A 21,442-nucleotide genomic window follows, 5' to 3' on the forward strand; every position below is an offset into this window, starting at 1 on the left:
TTTTGATTAGGGTTATGGTTAGGGTTGAGATTAAGGTTGTTTTGGGGTTAGGGTTGTGATTATCGTTAGGGTTATGATTAGGATTATGGATCGGGTGGGGATTAGGGTTAGGGGTGAGTTGGGGTTAGGGTTGGAGTTAGAATTGGGGGGTTTCCACTGTTTCTGTACATCAGGGAGTCTCCAAACCCAAAATCCAATTTTGCGCTCAAAAAGTCAAATGGTGCTCCCTCCCTTCTGAGCTCTGCCGTCCGCCCAAACAGTGGTTTACCCCCACATATGGAGCATCAGCGTACTCAGGATAAATTGGACAACAACTTTTGGGGTCCTATTTCTCCTGTTACCCTTGTGAAAATGAAAACTGGGGGGCTAAAAAAATCTTTTTTGTGGAAAAAAAAATATTTTTTATTTTCTTGACTCTGCATTATAGACTTCTGTGAAGCACTTGGGCATTCAAAGTTCTCACCACACATCTACATAAGTTCCTTGGTGGACTAGTTTCCAAAATGGGGTCACTTGTTGGGGGTTTCTACTGTTTAGGTACATCAGGAGCTCTGCAAATGCAACATGACGCCCGCAGACCATCCCATCAAAGTCTGCATTCCAAGCGGCGCTCCTTCCCTTCCAAGCCCCGATGGGTGCCCAAACAGTGCCTTCCCCCCACATGTGGGGTATCAGCATACTCAGGACAAACTGGTCAACAGATTTTGGGGTCCAATGTCTCCTGTTACCCTTGAGAAAATAAAAAATTGCAGGCTAAAAAAATCATTTTTGAGGGGAAAAAAAAGGATTTTTTATTTTCACGGCTATACTTTATAAATTTCTGTGAAGCACTTGGGGGATTAAAGTGCTCACCACGCATCTAGATAAGTTCCTTAAGGGGTCTAGTTTCCAAAATGTGGTCACTTGTGGGGGGTTTCTACTGTTTAGGCACATCAGGGGCTCTCCAAACGCGACATGGCGTCCGATCTCAATTCCAGCCAATTCTACATTGAAAAAGTAAAACGGCACTCCTTGCACCCAAACAGTGGTTTACCCCCACATATGGGGTATCGGCGTATTCAGGAGAAATTGCACAACAAAATTTATGGTTAAATTTCTGTTTTTACACTTGTGAAAATAAAAAAAATGGTTCTGAAGTAAAATGTTTGCAAAAAAAAGTTAAATGTTCATTTTTTCCTTCCACATTGTTTCAGTTCCTGTGAAGCACGTAAAGGGTTAATAAACTTCTTGAATGTGGTTTTGAGCACCTTGAGGGGTGCAGTTTTTAGAATGGTGTCACACTTGGTTATTTTCTATCATATAGACCCCTCAAAATGACTTCAAATATGATGTGGTCCCTAAAAAAAATGGTGTTGTAAAAATGAGAACTTTCTGGTCAACTTTTAACCCTTATAACTCCCTAACAAAAAAAAATTTGTTTCCAAAATTGTGCTGATGTAAAGTAGACATGTGGGAAATGTTATTTATTAACTATTTTTTGTGACATATCTCTCTGATTTAAGGGCATAAAAATACAAAATTTAAATATTGCAAAATTTTAAATTTTTTTGCCATATTTCCGTTTTTTTCATAAATAATCGCAAGTAATATCGAAGAAATGTTACCACTAACATGAAGTACACTATGTCACAAAAAAACATTCTCTGAATCAGCTGGATCTGTTAAAGCGTTCCAGAGTTATAACTTCATAAAGTGACAGTGGTCAGAATTGTAAAAATTGGCTCGGTCATTAAGTACCAAATTGGCTCTGTCACTAAGGGGTTAAAATAGAAGTTTCCATTTATGGGTTCCTCCTTATATTTTGCTGCATTCATTTGTTCTGCTGCATGTGCCAGAAGCACTCTCACAAATGCAAGTAATGCAATACTTTACAGTTAGGATTGTTTTGTTTTTTGTTTCTTTGTGTTTGTATGGTACAATGCATGACGCATTACTTTAAAGGGAACCTGTCACCATGAAAATGCAGTCCAATCTCAAGACATCATGTTACGTAGCTGGGGAAGCCTAAGGCTACGCTCACACTTTGCGGGTTTTGCCGCGGATCCGCAGCGGATTTGACACTGCGGATCCGCAGCAGTTTTCCATGCAGGGTACAGTACAATGTTACCCTATGGAAAACAAAACCCGCTGTGCCTACGCTGCGGATTTCCGCGGAAAAAGCCGCGCGGCTTTTCTGCGGAAAAAAAGGAGCATGTCACTTCTTGGTGCAGAATCGCAGCGATTCTGCACCCATAGAAATGCATTGATCCGCTCACTTTCCGCATGGGGCTGTGCCCACATTGCGGGAAGTTAAGCGGATAATGTGCAGATGGTACCCGGGGTGGAGGAGAGGAGACTCTCCTCCAGGCCCTGGGAACCATATTTTGGTGTAAAAAAAAGAATAAAAATAAAAAATAATGCTATACTCACCTCTCAGCGCTGCCCGCTGCGTCCGGTCTCAGTTGCTGTGCGAGCAGGACCTGTGGTGACGTCGCGGTCACATGACCGTGATGACGCCGCGGTCACATGACCGTGACGTCACGAAGGTCCTTGTCGGCACAGCCGCCTGCAGCACCGAGGAGATCCGGACATCGGAGGGTGAGTATAACCAATTTTTATTATTTTTTACATTACTATTGATGCTGCATATTGCTGCATATGCAGCATCAATAGTATAGGCGGAAATCCGCAGCGGAAACCGCGGAACAAACCGCGATAAATCTGCAGGGATAACCGCAGCGGTTTTGCCCTGCAGATTTATCAATTCCGCTGCGGTATTAACCCGCAGAGCAGGCCGCAAAGTGTGAACGTGGCCTAACAGATTGATATATAGTTTTTTGAGAAAAGATTCAGTATAACAGACCTCTGTGCTTTGTGGGATTTTTGTTCCTGCGATCCGTCCTATCAGTGATTGTATGTGTGCATACAGAGATAGTTGTCAATCACTGATACAATGCCGAAAGAAAAAAGAAAGGAGCGGCACCGCCACTAGCACAGAGGTTCTTCCAAGACTATGATCAGGGTATAGTGCAAAATTGATAAACTAAATAGCCGCCTGAAAAAAACCATAGGTGCTCTTCTGAAAAAACATCCATCTGTACAATCTATATGAGAAGAATTGAGAAGGCACTCACCGGTCTTCAGAAAATCAACTCTTTATTAATTCCACGGGACCCGTAGAAGCACAAGCACAGCGCGAAACGGCCGTCGTCTTCCCCTGCTCACACGAACTTCGGCTCCCTTTCCCCCGGCCATGAATTTTATCTGAAGATCTGAAGATTGAATTAATAAAGAGTTGATTTTCTGAAGACCGGTGAGTGCCTTCTCAATTTTTCTCGTATGGATTGTGTCAATCACTGATAGGACCGCCCACTGGACCGAAATGCTGACACAGGAAAATCTCTCCTCTGTCACTAATAAGGCAGAAATGGAGATGATAATTGAGACACCTTTATAAATGCATGTATACTAACAAGTTGTAAATATTTGTAGCAGATCAAAATATATGCTCTTTTACACACACAACCCCTTTAACATTTTGTACAGTTTGACTTAATTAGAGTAGCTAGTAACTTAAAGGGGTTGTCCGGCTTTAGCCTAGAAGTCTGCAGTCATGCCATGTGACTGCAGACATGTGAATCCTCACATCGCGCGCACTGCACACTGTTAGGATTCTGCACCAGGAGCAAGTATGTAATTTGCATACATCCCATCATGTGCCGACGAGATGGGTGCAGCCTCGCTCAATGCAAGTGTATTGAGCGAGGTCAGACATAGTCTAGTCGGAATGCGGCTGGAAGTATGCAAATCGCAACGTTTTCTTAATCAGCAAAGTAAATTCAATTTCTGAAATCTCATCGATATATTTTTTCCTTGCACATTTCAAGTAGTTTCAAATGTCCAGCTTCTCAATTCTTTCAGCATATTTGCAACATATCTCACCCCCTTCAAATGAATGGAGAAAAATTACACCAAAAACGAGGCAAATAAGCACATATTTTACGTAGCATTTTTCCTGCCAAGAGACATGTTTTTGGTGCAGAACTATGCAGCATATACTAAACTTGTGCACATACCATAAGGCTGGCATTGTGTGCCTGGTTTTCATTGGACTGCGCTGAATTCATTAAGGCTAGCTTCACACCAGCGTTCTGCAGGGCTGCGGATGGCAGCCTTCTTCCTCCATGAAGCCCTGCCCACTGCAGCGCCTCTTCCTTCAGCTCCGCCTATGTCTGCATGCGTTCTGCGTACCCTATCTTTAACATTGGGTACGTAGGCCATGCGGTGTATGCAGATGCTTCCGCATGGTCATCTTGACGCTGCGCTGACCTGCGTCAAATGCAACATGTTAGGATTTTGTTGCGGTCGGCGCAGCTTCAAAACGACGCATGCGGAGGCATCTGCATACATCTGCATGGCCTGCGTACCCAATATTAAAGATAGGGTACGCAGAACGCATGCAGACATGGGTGGAGCTGAAGGAAGAGGCATGGCAGTGGGCAGGGCTTCACGGCGGAAGAAAGCTGCCATCCGCAGCCCTGCTGAACGCTAGTGTGAAGCTAGCCTAAGAGACTAATTATGGTGTACTTCTGTATTTCTGGTGTTAAAAGAGCTGACACTTTTGCTGAATGTAATAGGCTGGTGTAGCCATGTCCCATCTCCTTCCATTTTAGCAGAGCTCCTTCAAACTGGCAGAAAACACTAAAAATCTCAAAATGTTTGCACAGCTATTGTGACTTTTCAATACAACCAATTGTGACTTTTTTACACCAATTTTAAAGCTTTAATGAAACATGCCATAGAACCCAAAAACAGGGTAATAACCTCAGTGAACGCGTCAGAACCTCACATTGCTCTCCTACATAGACAAACAGCCATATAAAAAGGCAGCCAACGGGCAGTCATTTACAGGGTACTTCCTCTGCATGGGCTAGACTTTGATTTCACGGACCCTTTCCACTGGCAGCTTATATCCTTCATGCTTCAGATTAAAAATGGTAATTTGCTCATTTGCACATTGTGTTCACTTAACTTTGACATCATCCCATTGGACCTACCTGATTACTCTAGATATGTAATACCTTTTCTTTGCTGCGAGCGATTAACGTAATACATCGATTTCTTTTTAATGTTATTTGCTGTAGATGATGTAACTAGACCAATGGCCGGTCTCTGCAAAATAATTATTTTTCCTCTGCTTTGTCTTTCTGTCTCACAGCAACGCAGATAATTTGAATGTTCACCCTGATCTGTCTCGCAGTGACGAGCAAATGCAAGGGGCAGGATTAGGCCGTAAAGATTTTTGGCGTAAGGTGTTCAAATCGCAAAGTGCCGCAAGTGACACTAGTAGTCAATCCGAGCCTGACACCTCAGAGTGCACCACAGCTCATTCTGGCAACACCAACGAGAAGAGATCAAGGTCCAGATCACGGCGGATATCACTGCGAAAAAAACTAAAACTTCCTTTAGGTTGGTGATGATAACGCATAATATTGAAAGAGCATTTTTAACATATTAATAAAATTGAATGTTTCATTTAGTTCTAGTATTGCTCATCATGCGTCTCCATACTACAGTCTTTCCAAGTATTAGTCTTGTCCTTCTTATTTGCTGTCACAGGCAATTGGTTGAAACGTTCATCGCTCTCTGGGCTCACGGATAATGTTGAAGATCTTCTGGACATCAGCTCGGTAGACCGTTTGTCATTCATCAGACAGAGCTCTAAGGTAATTTTTTTTTCATTTATTAATGCAAGTAATGTTGTAAATGCCGAATTTGCTAAATAAATTAATTCCTATGTATTCCAACCTTCTATTACAAAATAGTTTAAAAAAGAATTGATCATAACTTGACTTATACCAAGGGTAAAAAGACGACCAATTATACACTTTACTAGTTTTCGACAGACAATTTTCTCTTTCAGAATTATTAGGCTTGCAGAAAAATAAACAAATCTACTTTTTTACATTTTAGTTATTTTTTTCTGAAAATAATAGTGATAGCCACAAAAGAAAAAGTTCTATTTTGAGTCATCATTATCTACTATAATTTTTTTTTATACATGTTCAGGTTAGGGTATTCGATCAGGACAAGTGGCATGACAGCGAATCAAAGGGGGTGATGGCGCATTTTATTTTGTGGGTTTACTTTATTTTGTATCTATGTATTTATTTGTTTTCTGTTATGTTTCTATTTCCGTAGTCTGTCATTTTAAGGGTTAGAAAAGATTGTTGGAGGCTTGTATTATTTTGTATATATAGCGCTCAGCGTAAATAAGTACACCCCCTTTAAAAATAATAATTTCCTAAATTTTGACAAGACCGAGTTTCATAAAACTTTTTTTAACCACTAACATGAAAGTATGGTTAATAATATAACTGATATAATAAAAAATTCGCTCTGGTATACCCTAGGTTTATATTAGACATAAAATCTTGTCAAAAAAAGGACAAGTATGATCTTGTGACCAACAAACCCACACTATATATATATATACATATATATATATATATATATATATATATATACATACATACATACACATATATATATATATATATATATATATATATATATATATATATATATATATATATATATATATACAGTGGGGCAAAAAAGTATTTAGTCAGTCAGCAATAGTGCAAGTTCCACCACTTAAAAAGATGAGAGGCGTCTGTAATTTACATCATAGGTAGACCTCAACTATGGGAGACAAACTGAGAAAAAAAAAATCCAGAAAATCACATTGTCTGTTTTTTTTACATTTTATTTGCATATTATGGTGGAAAATAAGTATTTGGTCAGAAACAAAATCTCAATACTTTGTAATATATCCTTTGTTGGCAATGACAGAGGTCAAACGTTTTCTGTAAGTCTTCACAAGGTTGCCACACACTGTTGTTGGTATGTTGGCCCATTCCTCCATGCAGATCTCCTCTAGAGCAGTGATGTTTTTGGCTTTTCGCTTGGCAACATGGACTTTCAACTCCCTCCAAAGGTTTTCTATAGGGTTGAGATCTGGAGACTGGCTAGGCCACTCCAGGACCTTGAAATGCTTCTTACGAAGCCACTCCTTCGTTGCCCTGGCGGTGTGCTTTGGATCATTGTCATGTTGAAAGACCCAGCCACGTTTCATCTTCAATGCCCTTGCTGATGGAAGGAGGTTTGCACTCAAAATCTCACGATACATGGCCCCATTCATTCTTTCATGTACCCGGATCAGTCGTCCTGGCCCCTTTGCAGAGAAACAGCCCCAAAGCATGATGTTTCCACCACCATGCTTTACAGTAGGTATGGTGTTTGATGGATGCAACTCAGTATTCTTTTTCCTCCAAACACGACAAGTTGTGTTTCTACCAAACAGTTCCAGTTTGGTTTCATCAGACCATAGGACATTCTCCCAAAACTCCTCTGGATCATCCAAATGCTCTCTAGCAAACTTCAGACGGGCCCGGACATGTACTGGCTTAAGCAGTGGGACACGTCTGGCACTGCAGGATCTGAGTCCATGGTGGCGTAGTGTGTTACTTATGGTAGGCCTTGTTACATTGGTCCCAGCTCTCTGCAGTTCATTCACTAGGTCCCCCCGCGTGGTTCTGGGATTTTTGCTCACCGTTCTTGTGATCATTCTGACCCCACGGGGTGGGATTTTGCGTGGAGCCCCAGATCGAGGGAGATTATCAGTGGTCTTGAATGTCTTCCATTTTCTAATTATTGCTCCCACTGTTGATTTCTTCACTCCAAGCTGGTTGCTATTGCTGATTCAGTCTTCCCAGCCTGGTGCAGGGCTACAATTTTTTTTCTGGTGTCCTTTGACAGCTCTTTGGTCTTCACCATAGTGGAGTTTGGAGTCAGACTGTTTGAGGGTGTGCACAGGTGTCTTTTTCTACTGATAACAAGTTTAAACAGGTGCCATTACTACAGGTAATGAGTGGAGGAAAGAGGAGACTCTTAAAGAAGAAGTTACAGGTCTGTGAGAGCCAGAAATCTTGTTTGTTTGTTTCTGACCAAATACTTATTTTCCACCATAATATGCAAATAAAATGTTAAAAAAACAGACAATGTGATTTTCTGGATTTTTTTTTCTCAGTTTGTCTCGCATAGTTGAGGTCTACCTATGATGTAAATTACAGACGCCTCTCATCTTTTTAAGTGGTGGAACTTGCACTATTGCTGACTGACTAAATACTTTTTTGCCCCACTATATATATATATATATATATATATTAAATGTAGCTACCTCCTACGGTGCATATATTATCTACACATACATCGTATTGGTGCACTGAGTCAATTCATAATCCGTATCTGTACGGAGAAATGGATGCTACAGCCAAATGTTGTGGACGCTGCAGCCTGCTACTTAAGCTCCAATATGAAAGTCATACAATTAATAGTCAGTACCTTGAGATGTAGAGATGAATCATCTGCCGGTTTCCGTGAGTTCTCAGGATTACTGGATCGCACGAGCACAGTCTTAAGCAAATATAGTACCGGAGGGCTTAACCGGCCGGTGGCAGCTGCTCCGTGTACCAAACTCCAGCGGGGGGCGGAGATACACCGTCTAGGGCTGGCAGCGCCGCGAGGTGCGAACGGTGTGAGCGGCGCGTCTAGGACCTGCGTGACGTAGTGGATCAGGTGACCGCCCCACGTGACTAGAGCATTCAGTACGGATCGCGGTAAGGACCAACACAGCCAACGCGTTTCGAAAACGACTGTTTTCTTCCTCAGGGCTGGTCCTTGCCCAGCTTAAGGGTCCTTTTATAGCCTCCGCGATCCTGCTTGTTAATAGAAGCCAAACAGCTCGACTCCACAATTAAGTCCTCTGGGAATCAATGTGTCTAATAAAAAAATCCACTGACTCTCAGTCCTGGACATGGATTTTATATAGTTGCCGCCTCTCCAGTGTGGATATACAATTTCAATACCAGAGATTTCCATTGTTGGTCCATTCCTCCATGTGCTTCTATAAAATGTTTGGAGAGTGGGTGACCTGTAAACTTTTTCTTAATATTGCGTATGTGCTCATTAATTCTGACTTTAAGGGGTCTTTTTGTACGCCCCACGTACAGCTTCTTGCACGGACACTTGATGGTATAGATTACTCCTGTTGTTGAACAGCCCTGAGGCTGCAGTTTGGTACACGGAGCAGCTGCCATCGGACGGGGCAGCCCTCCGGTACTATATTTGCTTAAGACTGTGCTCGTGCGATCCAGTAATCCTGAGAACTCACGGAAACCGGCAGATGATTCATCTCTACCTCTCAAGGTACTGACTATTAATTGTATGACTTTCATATTGGAGCTTAAGTAGCAGGCTGCAGCGTCCACAACATTTGGCTGTAGCATCCATTTCTCCGTACAGATACGGATTATGAATTGACTCAGTGCACCAATACGATGTATGTGTAGATAATATATGCACCGTAGGAGGTAGCTACATTTAATATATATATATATATATATATATATATATATATATAGTAGGGATTTCACTCACTCAGGTGCGACGGCTGACACGTAGGAGGCAGGTTCCAACAAAAGTTCAAAGGTTTATTACCTCATAAACCACATGGCAAAAATAACAGCAAACAAAATAGCCTTTAGTTCAGGAAAAGAAAAACAACGTGTCCAGTCCTTCAGGCTCAGTCCTATAGCCTTAACACACTCAGGAGGGTTTCACCTCCACACATATCCACTGTGTTAAGCATTTGCCTGTCTTATATAGAGCTAACCACTCCCAGTAACTAGTGTTGAGCATTCCGATACCGCAAGTATCGGGTATCGGCCGATACTTGCGGGTATCGGAATTCCGATACCGAGATCCGATACTTTTGTGGTATCGGGTATCGGTATCGAAACAACATTAATGTAAAAATGTGTAAAAGAGAGAATTAAAATAAAAAATATTGCTATACTCACCTCTCCGACGCAGCCTGCACCTTACCGAGGGAAGCGGCAACGTTCTTTGTTTAAAATTCGCGCTTTTCTTTCCTTACGTGAAGTCCCGGCTTGTGATTGGTCGCATGCCGCCCATGTGGCGGCGACGCAACCAATCACAGCAAGCCGTGACGTAATTTCAGGTCATTCAGTATTTTAAAATTACGCTCCGGCTTTGTGATTGGTTGCGTCGCAGTCACATGGGCGACGTAACCAATCACAGCAAGCCGTGACGTAATTTCAGGTCCTTAAGGATTTTAAAATTACGTCCCGGCTTGTGATTGGTTGCAGCGCGGTCAACCAATCACAAGCCGGGAGGCTGGACACGCGCGCATTTTAAAATGCGCGCGTGTCCAGCCTCCCGGCTTGTGATTGGTTGACCGCGCCGCAACCAATCACAAGCCGGGACGTCACGGGAGGCTGGACACGCGCCCATTTTAAAATGCGCGCGTGTCCAGCCTCCCGGCTTGTGATTGGTTGACCGCGCCGCAACCAATCACAAGCCGGGACGTCACGGGAGGCTGGACACGCGCCCATTTTAAAATGCGCGCGTGTCCAGCCTCCCGGCTTGTGATTGGTTGACCGCGCCGCAACCAATCACAAGCCGGGACGTCACGGGAGGCTGGACACGCGCCCATTTTAAAATGCGCGCGTGTCCAGCCTCCCGGCTTGTGATTGGTTGACCGCGCCGCAACCAATCACAAGCCGGGACGTAATTTTAAAATCCTTAAGGACCTGAAATTACGTCACGGCTTGCTGTGATTGGTTGTGTCGCCCATGTGACTGCGACGCAACCAATCACAAAGCCGGAGCGTAATTTTAAAATACTGAATGACCTGAAATTACGTCACGGCTTGCTGTGATTGGTTGCGTCGCCGCCACATGGGCGGCATGCGACCAATCACAAGCCGGGACTTCACGTAAGGAAAGAAAAGCGCGAATTTTAAACAAAGAACGCTGCCGCTTCCCTCGGTGAGGTCCAGGCTGCGTCGGAGAGGTGAGTATAGCAATATTTTTTATTTTAATTCTTTCTTTTACACATTAATATGGATCCCAGGGCCTGAAGGAGAGTTTCCTCTCCTTCAGACCCTGAGAACCATCAGGAATACCGTCCGATACTTGAGTCCCATTGACTTGTATTGGTATCGGGTATCGGTATCGGATTGGATCCGATACTTTGCCGGTATCGGCCGATACTTTCCGATACCGATACTTTCAAGTATCGGACGGTATCGCTCAACACTACCAGTAACCCATCACATGATTAGCCATGTGGTCTGACATCACCACAGGTCCTGGAACACACATATATACATGGTTATATACAACAAAGAAATACTCCGGGCTACATTACAGCAACAAGGCACTTATGTGGCACATACCTCCCGTCGACTACACACCCTTTAGCCATACTACATACCTCCCCCCTCTGCCTAAAGCCGTGGGGCTTGGCACTTTTCCCCACTAAACAAGGGATTCTTGATAGGGGATCCGCATTACCGTGCAGCTTTCCGGCCCTATGTTCCACATGGAAACTGAAGTCCTGCAGGGCTAAGAACCAACGGGTGACCCTAGCATTTCTACCCCTTGTTTCCCTCATCCATCTTAGTGGGGCATGGTCAGATATCAATCTGAATTTACGACCCAGCAGATAGTACCGTAACGTGTCCACCGCCCACTTTATGGCCAAACACTCTTTTTCCATGACTGAGTAGTTCTTCTCAGATGAGGACAGCTTTCTACTCAGAGAGAGGACAGGATGCTCCTCCCCATGTAGCTCTTGGGAAAGGACTGCTCCTACCCCAACATCTGAGGCATCTGTCTGAAGAACAAATTCTTTATTAAAGTCTGGGGCCATCAGAACGGGCTGTTTACATAGAGCCCCTTTCAACTCTTGGAAGACTGACTCTGTCTCTTCGGACCATTTAACCATCACTGATTTTGTCCCCTTTAGCAGATCCGTCAGAGGCGCAGCCACTGTGGCGAAGTTCGGGATGAACCTCCTGTAATATCCCACGATTCCCAGAAAGGCTTTAACTTGCTTTTTGGAGACTGGTTTCGGCCATGTTTGGATTGCCTCCACTTTCCTGATTTGGGGCTTTATTTCTCCATGACCCACTATATAGCCTAGGTATTTAGCTTCTTCCTTACCCAAGGCACACTTCTTCGGGTTTATTGTAAACCCCGCCTCTCTTAGAGCATCAAACACCGCTTGGACTTACACCAGATGACTCTCCCAGTCTGGGCTAAAGATGACGATATCATCTAGGTACGCAGCAGCGTAGGCCTTATGGGGTGCAAGGACTCTATCCATAGCCCTCTGGAAGGTCGCCGGAGCTCCCTGTAGGCCAAACGGCATCCGGACATACTGGAAGCATCCATCAGGTGTCGAAAAGGCCGTCTTCTCCTTGGCTTCCTGTGCCATGGGGATCTGCCAATACCCCTTTGTCAAATCCAAGGTGGATATATATCTGGCGTGCCCAAGCCTTTCGATGAGCTCATCGCGTTGATGGGGCATGGGATAAGCGTCAAACTTGGAGACCTCATTCAACTTCCGATAGTCGTTGCAAAACCTCCACTCTCCATCAGGTTTTGGGACCAGGACAATTGGGCTCGACCAACCGCTCTTGGATTCCTCAATGACTCCAAGCTTCAGCATACTCTCCACTTCCTTGGAGATAACTTCTCGACGAGCCTCAGGAATACGATAGGGCTTCACGTTCACCTGCACATGTGGCTCTGTTAGGACCTCGTGCTCTATGACCTTCGTGTGTCCTGGCAACTCTGAAAACAGGTCCCTGTTTTTCTGGAGTAACTCCCGGCACTGCTGTTTCTGGGACTTCGATAGCGTCTCCGCTATAGTAACCGCTCCAACCTCACCTTCTGGGTGGCTTAACAACGATGGAGATACTGTTGGCTCTCTATATTGCCACGGCTTGATGAGGTTGACATGGTATACTTGGAATGGTTTCCGTCTTCCTGGTTGGTGAATTTTATAATTTACTTCACCAAGTTTCTCGACAACCTCATATGGCCCTTGCCATTTGGCCAAGAACTTGCTTTCCACCGTCGGAACTAACACAAGAACTCGGTCTCCCGGATTGAACTGCCTCACTCTTGCAGACCGGTTGTAGATTCTGGCCTGAGCTTCTTGTGCCTGGAGGAGGTGTTCCTTCACGATAGGCATCACCTTTGCAATCCTCTGCTGCATCAGGGCCACATGCTCAATGACGCTTCTGTGGGGCGTGACTTCGGCTTCCCAGGTTTCCTTGGCTATACCCAGGAGTCCTCGCGGATGTCCGCCATATAGAAGCTCAAACGGTGAGAATCCTGTGGAGGCCTGTGGAACTTCACGAATGGAAAACATCAGGTAGGGTAAGAGACAATCCCAGTCTCTACCATCTTTCTCTATAGCTTTTCTCAGCATGCTCTTCAGTGTCTTGTTAAATCTCTCAACAAGGCCATCTGACTGGGGATGGTACACCGAGGTCCTCAACTGGGAGATTTTCAGGGCTTTGCACAATTCCCTCATCACTTTGCTCATGAAAGGTGTCCCCTGGTCAGTCAGGATCTCTTTTGGCAGACCTGTCCGGGAAAAGACATGGACCAACTCGCAGGCTATACTCTTTGAGGAAGAATTTCTCAGAGGAATTGCCTCAGGATAGCGTGTGGCATAGTCCAGGATGACTAATATATACTGATGGCCCCGGGCTGATTTAACTAAGGGACCGACCAAGTCCATGGCAATTCTCTCGAACGGCACCTCAATAATGGGCAGGGGCACAAGGGGGTTCCGGAAATGAGGAGTGGGAGCAGTTAGCTGACATGTAGGGCAGGACCTGCAGTATTTCACTAATTCCTGATGACACCCAGGCCAATAGAACCTCTGCACAACCCGTTCCTGCGTTTTTTCCACCCCTAGGTGTCCCCCCAAGATGTGTGAATGGGCCATGTCCAACACCTTCCGTCTATATGGACCCGGCACTAGCAACTGCTCTACCAACTCCTCCCTTATTTTCGTGACCCGGTACAACAACTCCCCACTCATCAGAAAATGGGGAAATCTGGTGTCTGCCCCCGGCTCCTGTACCACCCCGTCAATAACTGTGACATTATTAAAGGCTTCCCTCAGAGTGGGGTCCCTATGTTGGGCAGTCCCAAAATTTTCACCGGTTACCTCTAACTCCATAGTGTCAGATGCAGGGGATACTTCCTCCTCATCCCCAACCAGCACACAAAAAGGAAACCTGTCTGTCTCTGGGTGTGGTGACACCCTTCCAGGGTTCACTGGTTCCCTACTTTTGCTAGGGAGCTCAGAACCTTTTCCCCACAAATCCCAAAACAGACAGAAATCCCGGCCAATAATTATAGGGTGCAACAAGTCCTGCACGACGCCGACTATGTGGGACTCAGTGCCACATGCCGTTTCAATGTCCACCCTGGCCAAAGGGTAGTCCTTGGCATCACCATGTATGCACCGCACGCCGACCTTCTTTCCTGGGAGCAGGTGGAGAGGGAAAGTGGCCCTCACCAGGTTCACTAAGCTCCCTGAGTCTAACAGCGCCGTTGTTGCTCGACCGTTCACCCTTACGGGACACGCTTGAGGTCCCTCGTTGGGCGGAGAGTTCACACTGCAGGCTGGATACGCATAGTATGAACAACGGCGTCCCATGCTGCAGTCCATCTGCTCAGTGGTCTGGGAACAACGGGCAGCTATATGTCCTGGCCCGTGGCACCTCCAGCAAATAATATCACCCGTAGGGACCTTGGGCACCACCTCCCCCGCCCTTTGTGACCTTGGACGCGCCACCCCTTTTTGGGACTCAGCAGCTTTCTGGGACCCCCAGTACGGCACGGGCTGCCTCCCAAAGGAGCCTTCCATCCCTTGGTATCTCTCGACCAGTCCGATCAGTTCGTCGGCATTCTGGGGATCACCCTGGGCAACCCAAGTCTGTATGGACCTCGGGAGGGAATGCACAAACCGATCCATCATCACTCGTTCCACCATCTGTGCAGGTGTACATGACTCTGGCTGCAGCCATTTCTGGACCAGGTGCAACAGATCAAACATTTGACAGCGAGGCGGTTTGTCCCGGTGATAGGCCCAGCTGTGAACTCGCTGTGCCCTGACAGTCAGTGTCACCCCCAAACGTGCGAGAATCTCAACTTTCAATTTGTGATACTCTTTGGCATCCTGCAAGGTCAAATCATAGTACGCCTTCTGGGGTTCTCCCGTCAGGTATGGTGCCAATACCTCTGCCCACTGCTCTGGCGGGAGTTTTTCCCTTTCAGCGACCCTCTCAAATACCGTCAGGAAGGCCTCAACATCATCCCCGGGGGTCATTTTCTGCAATGCGCGTCTTACCGTCTTCCGGACGTGGGTGTCATCAGCCAGACCTGGGGTTGGGGCACTCGTCTTGCCCTGGATGGCGGTTGCCAGAAGCTGCATCTGCTCCCGTTGCTCCTGCTGGCTCTGTTGCATCTGCTGCCGTTGCTCCTGCTGGCTCTGCCGTTGCTCCTGCTGGCTCTGTTGTATCTGCTGCTGGCTCTGTTGTATCTGCTGCATCAACAGCCTGTTGGTCTCTTGCTGCCGTTGCTCCTGCTGTGACTGCAACTGGACCAAGTGTTTCAGCAGGTCCTCCATTTTCCCCGGCTGGCTTACAACAGACTTGACCCAGGACATTCAATAACAGACTTTCGTCTCCGCTGGGAACGCTGCCCGCACGTCTACCACCAATTGTAGGGATTTCACTCACTCAGGTGCGACGGCTGACACGTAGGAGACAGGTTCCAACAAAAGTTCAAAGGTTTATTACCTCATAAACCACATGGCAAAAATAACAGCAAACAAAATAGCCTTTAGTTCAGTAAAAGAAAAACAACGTGTCCAGTCCTTCAGGCACAGTCCTAAAGCCTTAACACACTCAGGAGGGTTTCACCTCCACACATATCCACTGTTTTAAGCATTTGCCTGTCTTATATAGAGCTAACCACACCCAGTAACCCATCACATGATTAGCCATGTGGTCCGACATCACCACAGGTCCTGGAACACACATATATACATGGTTATATACAACAAAGAAATACTCCGGGCTACATTACAGCAACAAGGCACTTATGTGGCACATACCTCCCGTCGACTACACACCCTTTAGCCATGCTACAATATATATAGTGTGGGTTTGTTGGTCACAAGATCATACTTGTCCTTTTTTTTACGAGATTTTATGTCTAATATACACCTAGGGTATACCAGCGCGAATTTTTTATTATATATTTTATTTAGCACTTTTTATAATCTTGTGGTGATTGTTTAAATTCGCTGCAGGTAATTTCATACCCAGCACCATCAGCGCCGCTTTTACTTTTTATTTATTTAATAATATAACTTCCATTACAAAATCTTCACTTTTGCTCAAATTAGTTGATGCAAAAATCAATACACCCCACATCAAAAACAAAGTATCTATGTATTTAAATTTATCTTGGTCTCATCAAGCAAGAATATAGAGTCTATGAGTGATGAGACAAACATAAATGTTTTGGAACTGATGAGGTGAGGAATACAAAGAAAAATGCATACAGCCTACAGTGAAACGCGGTGGTGGCGGTGTCCTTCTGTGGGGCTGTATGAGTGCTGCTGGTGTCAGGGAGCTACATTTCATTGATGATATCATGAATTCACAGATTTACCACTCTATATTGAAAGAGAAGATGTTCCATCACTCCGTGCCCTTAGTAGATGTGCAATTTTCCAACATGACAATGATCCAAAAGGCTTAAAAGTCTCCTCACCTTGGCATGAGAGGTTTGACATGTCACTCTCCACAAGGAGAAACGCCTCTCACCCAGCCAAACCAGATCTCACACTTTGCACTGATGAGGGCCGGTACTTGAAACACAGTGTCTGCAAATTGAGAGTCTAGTTTGGTTTTTATCCCAAGTCACGTGACAAGGCTCGTTAAAGGGTTGATACTGACTTTTAGGATTGCTACTTCCAATAGGTGGCACTAGGGTTCTAGCCCTCCTCCCCTGTGAAGAGACCATTTGCATATTTATTTATCTAAAACCCACATCTGTTGCATTTCTGAAGAAGAGCAGGGTGACAGTGATTCTTTGGCCAATTGCCTCTTGATCTGAACCCAATCGAACACCTATGGGGAATTCTGAAGACACAAGTTGAGCATCACTCTCCATCCAGCATCCAGGCTGTAAAAGAGCTCATTCTTGAAAAATGGAAAAGATAGATGTTCAATTTGATGTCAACTTGTTGATTCCATGCCTAGAAGACTTGGTGCTGTCCTTAAAAATCTGGGAGGTCATACAAAATACTACATGTAGTAGTTTTTGGTGTGGGGTGTATTCATTTTTGCATCAACTAATTTGAATAAAACTGTTGCTTTTTATTTTTTGGGCAGTTAATGTTCTGGCTGCAATGCTGGAGATTAGGCTGTTAACCATTAGGAGTAATAATTGTATATTTTGAATGATATAACTTTTCTGGACGCATTAATACCAAATATGCAGTTTTTTTATTAATGGAATGGAAACAGAGGGGTGTACACGTATTTTTAGTTGTAAACCACTAAAAATTTGCCATGATCAATTACATTTTTAGCACAAAGCAATCTGCCATCAAATGATCGTTCACATATGATTTCCAAACATTGGCCAATATCGTCAAAATCAGACATTTTGCTTAACTTTTACCCGTATGAGCAGCTTTAGATCCAGTGAGAGCCTTCTGCCATCTGCAGTCGTTAAAGAGGTTTTCAAAATGTTTACAAATCTGACCACAGTCATCAATGCAGCTAATATAATTAACCCCTTAATGACAGCCAATACGTCTTTTAACTGACCTGAGATATAAGAGAATAGCATCCCCATACATGTGACAATCCCGCAGCTGTCAGCTGTACACTATAGCTGTCAACTTGCTGCATCAGCCACAATCAGTGTTTGCACCGTCCAAATCTGTTTAACCCCTTAGATGCTGCTGTCAATAGTGACTATATCATGTTAATGGTTAACAGAGTGTGGGGGTTTTCCTCTTTATCCCAATTGGTGACCTCAGACCATGATTGTGTAGTCCTGATCTTTGCCGTGGCGATACATGACCAAATAGCGGCCTTACAATCTGCTGGCTGTTGTAACCTGTTCAGAAGTTTAGGTGGTAAAAATACACATTTTCATTTCTTTCATGCCACTTGGCATTAATTCCTGAAAATCACCTGAAGGGTTAATAAACTACCTGACTGCAGTTTTCAATATTTCAGGGGGTGCTGTTTTTAAAATGATATCACTTTTGGAGGTTTCCCAATATGTGGGACCCCTAAAGGCACTTCAAACATGGATAGGTCCCTAAAAAAATAAATTTTGTAAATTTCCTAGAAAAAATAAAAAATTACTGCTACATTTTTAAACCTCCTAAAATGCTAACAAAATAAAATAACATTTTACAAACCGTGCTGATGTAAAGCAGACATGTGGGAAATGTTATTTATTAATGTTTTGCTGTGGTATGACTAACTAGCTTAAAGGGATAATCATTCAAAATTTGAAAATTGCTAATTTTTTACCATTTTTCTCAAATTTGGATATTTTTTATAAATAAGTACGAAACATATCGACCTAAAATTACTATTATCATAAAGTATAATGTGTCACGAAAAACAGTCTCAAAATCAGTGGCATTTGTTGAAGCGCTCCAGAGTTATTTCCAAATAAAGTGACACTGGTCAGATTTAAAAAATTTGGCTCCGTCACTAAGTGTATGCCCACTATTTTAATCCTGCCTATCCAGCTCTGTATTCCAATAATCCTTTCTGGTCTTCTATTTCCTTTGGCTGCAGCAGTCAATACTCCACATGACTGGCTGCAGTGGTCATGTGTGGTATATGCAATGTCTCTTCTGCCGCCAAGGTAATCAGAAGACCAGTGGGGAGGATCTGAAACGCATCTCTGGAATGGAAGGGAGTAAAAGGCTGGGTATATTAATTTAGCTGTATTGGTGGCTTTGACCCTTAAAATTAACCAATAGAATATACACTCACCGGCCACTTTATTAGGTACACCATGCTAGTAACGGGTTGGACCCCCTTTTGCCTTCAGAACTGCCTCAATTCTTCGTGGCATAGATTCAACAAGGTGCTGGAAGCATTCCTCAGAGATTTTGGTCCATATTGACATGATGGCATCACACAGTTGCCGCAGATTTGTCGGCTGCACATCCCAAAGATGCTCCATACAAGGCAGGATGGATCCATGCTTTCATGTTGTTTACGCCAAATTCTGACCCTACCATCCGAATGTCGCAGCAGAAATCGAGACTCATCAGACCAAGCAACGTTTTTCCAATCTTCTACTGTCCAATTTCAATGAGCTTGTGCAAATTGTAGCCTCAGTTTCCTGTTCTTAGCTGAAAGGAGTGGTACCCGGTGTGGTCTTCTGCTGCTGTAGCCCATCTGCCTCAAAGTTCGACGCACTGTGCGTTCAGAGATGCTCTTAGGCCTACCTTGGTTGTAACGGGTGGCGATTTGAGTCACTGTTGCCTTTCTATCAGCTCGAACCAGTCTGCCCATTCTCCTCTGACCTCTGGCATCAACAAGGCATTTCCGCCCACAGAACTGCCGCTCACTGGATTTTTTTTCTTTTTCGGACCATTCTCTGTAAACCCTAGAGATGGTTGTGCGTGAAAATCCCAGTAGATCAGCAGTTTCTGAAATACTCAGACCAGCCCTTCTGGCACCAACAACCATGCCACGTTCAAAGGCACTCAAATCACCTTTCTTCCCCATACTGATGCTCGGTTTGAACTGCAGGAGATTGTCTTGACCATGTCTACATGCCTAAATGCACTGAGTTGCCGCCATGTGATTGGCTGATTAGAAATTAAGTGTTAACAAGAAGTTGGACAGGTGTACCTAATAAAGTGGCCAGTGAGTGTATATCTAGATTATTTCCAACTCCATTTCCAATGACAATCAACTTGAAACTTTTTGACATTTATGCCTAGGAATTTGGTATCATGTTTGGTTTCTATTAAACACAAACTAATCGACATGGAAAAAAATCCATTAATGGTTCCACCCACACTGTGTCCCAAAAATAAAATATAATAAATTGGATAATTTTTGGGTTCGGGGAGGGGGCTGACATGGCTGGTCTTTTTTTTATAAGATTACTAGAATGCCTTCTGAACCTGTCTCCTCCTTCTCATTTGCATAGCATGCCTCTGGCAATAGGAAGAGTTTGCCAGCACAGGAGATGGGGGAGACAGATAAAAAGGTAAATAAAAAATAAATACAATAGCTAACAGAACAAACAGTACAACAGTTTTTACTTGTAGCAATTATTAATGGAAATAATGTAACTAATTGTACAATGCATTGTCTTTGACGTTATTCTAAAAAATGTTTTATTTAAGGAGATCTGCCAGCAATTGTACCCCCAAAAAAGTATTTATATGTGCATGTAGCCCTTTCAAAGACAAGTCCAGTAATACCTTTACATGGTCAGTCTGTTCCTCTGTTACTGAAAAATCAGCATTTGAATTGATATGCAAATGAGGCTGAAGAGCTATTTGTAAGTCTGAAGCCTCTGTCACTCCAGCTCTATTCCCTGCCCAGCGCCGCCTCCTCTTGCTTGACTGAAAGCCTCTATGTTGGGTGACTTCAGGCAAAGTAGTCATCTGTCATGAGAAGTCCGCGCTGGCCGAGGAATAGAGCTGGAGTGACAGAGTCTTCAGATCTAAAATAGTTCTTCAGCCTCATTTACATATCTATTGTAAGAAAGCAGGAGGTAAGGTTCTGGATGGCGGATATGTCACTGAGTTGGTTAGCATTGGTAATTTGACTGGATTTTGGGTGCGGAATTTAGGAGCAACCAAAAGAGTCTGGTGACAAAGGTTGCTCTCATAACCCAACCCAGCGCTTACAGGCCTAATAACAGCAGCTGGATTAGCTCGACAGTGTGGAGCTGTGCTGGAACTGAACAGAGAGGTGGTTGTCTGAGAAACGCATTTAAACTGCTTGAGCTGATACTACTTGGAACACTGAGATTGGTCAGGCTGCTACATTTACTTGGTGTCATTGTGCCTGAAGAAAGGACTGTCCATTTTATTCATTTGTAGTGGAGAAAGGCTGTTTTAATTTTGGAGCTGTAAAGTTTATGATGGACAATAAACATTCTGCTGTTTTGATATAAAAATTCTGTGCCTGTGCGGATCCAAGCTTTTACCCGAAACCCTACTCCATTCAAACGCTGATTTCTCAGTAACGGAGGAACGGACTGACCATGTAAAGTATTGCTGAACTTGGCTTTGAAAGAGCTACATGCACATATAAACAGTTGGGGGTTGAAATAGCAGAACTGTCACCCTTTTATTAGAATGAAAATATTCATTTTTTTTGTGCTCTGTAAATATTATTGTTGCTTTTAATTACAACCTGGCATATTTTTCCTTTGTCATTGATTTTTTTATTTGCTAATTATTTTTGCTGAAGTGTAGGCTAGGATTA

General features: G+C 44.0%; 1 protein-coding gene across 23 annotated transcripts in view; it reads left to right on the top strand.

Annotated features, from left to right (window-relative positions):
* UNC80 (unc-80 subunit of NALCN channel complex) overlaps positions 1-21,442 on the top strand; it is a 287,092-nt gene that overhangs the window by 109,838 nt on the left and 155,812 nt on the right. For 19 of the 23 annotated variants that reach the window (XM_077272205.1, XM_077272209.1, XM_077272212.1 and 16 more), the window contains 3 exons: positions 5,198-5,448; positions 5,599-5,705; positions 20,151-20,210. In XM_077272205.1, coding sequence (XP_077128320.1) covers positions 5,198-5,448; positions 5,599-5,705; positions 20,151-20,210 — 418 coding nt within the window. The remainder of the gene's footprint in view (positions 1-5,197; positions 5,449-5,598; positions 5,706-20,150; positions 20,211-21,442) is intronic. The other 4 variants (XM_077272214.1, XM_077272217.1, XM_077272220.1 and 1 more) reach the window with 1 other exon arrangement.

This window comes from Ranitomeya variabilis, chromosome 7 (genome assembly GCF_051348905.1).
Source record: "Ranitomeya variabilis isolate aRanVar5 chromosome 7, aRanVar5.hap1, whole genome shotgun sequence".
Taxonomy (NCBI): Eukaryota; Metazoa; Chordata; class Amphibia; order Anura; family Dendrobatidae; genus Ranitomeya; species Ranitomeya variabilis.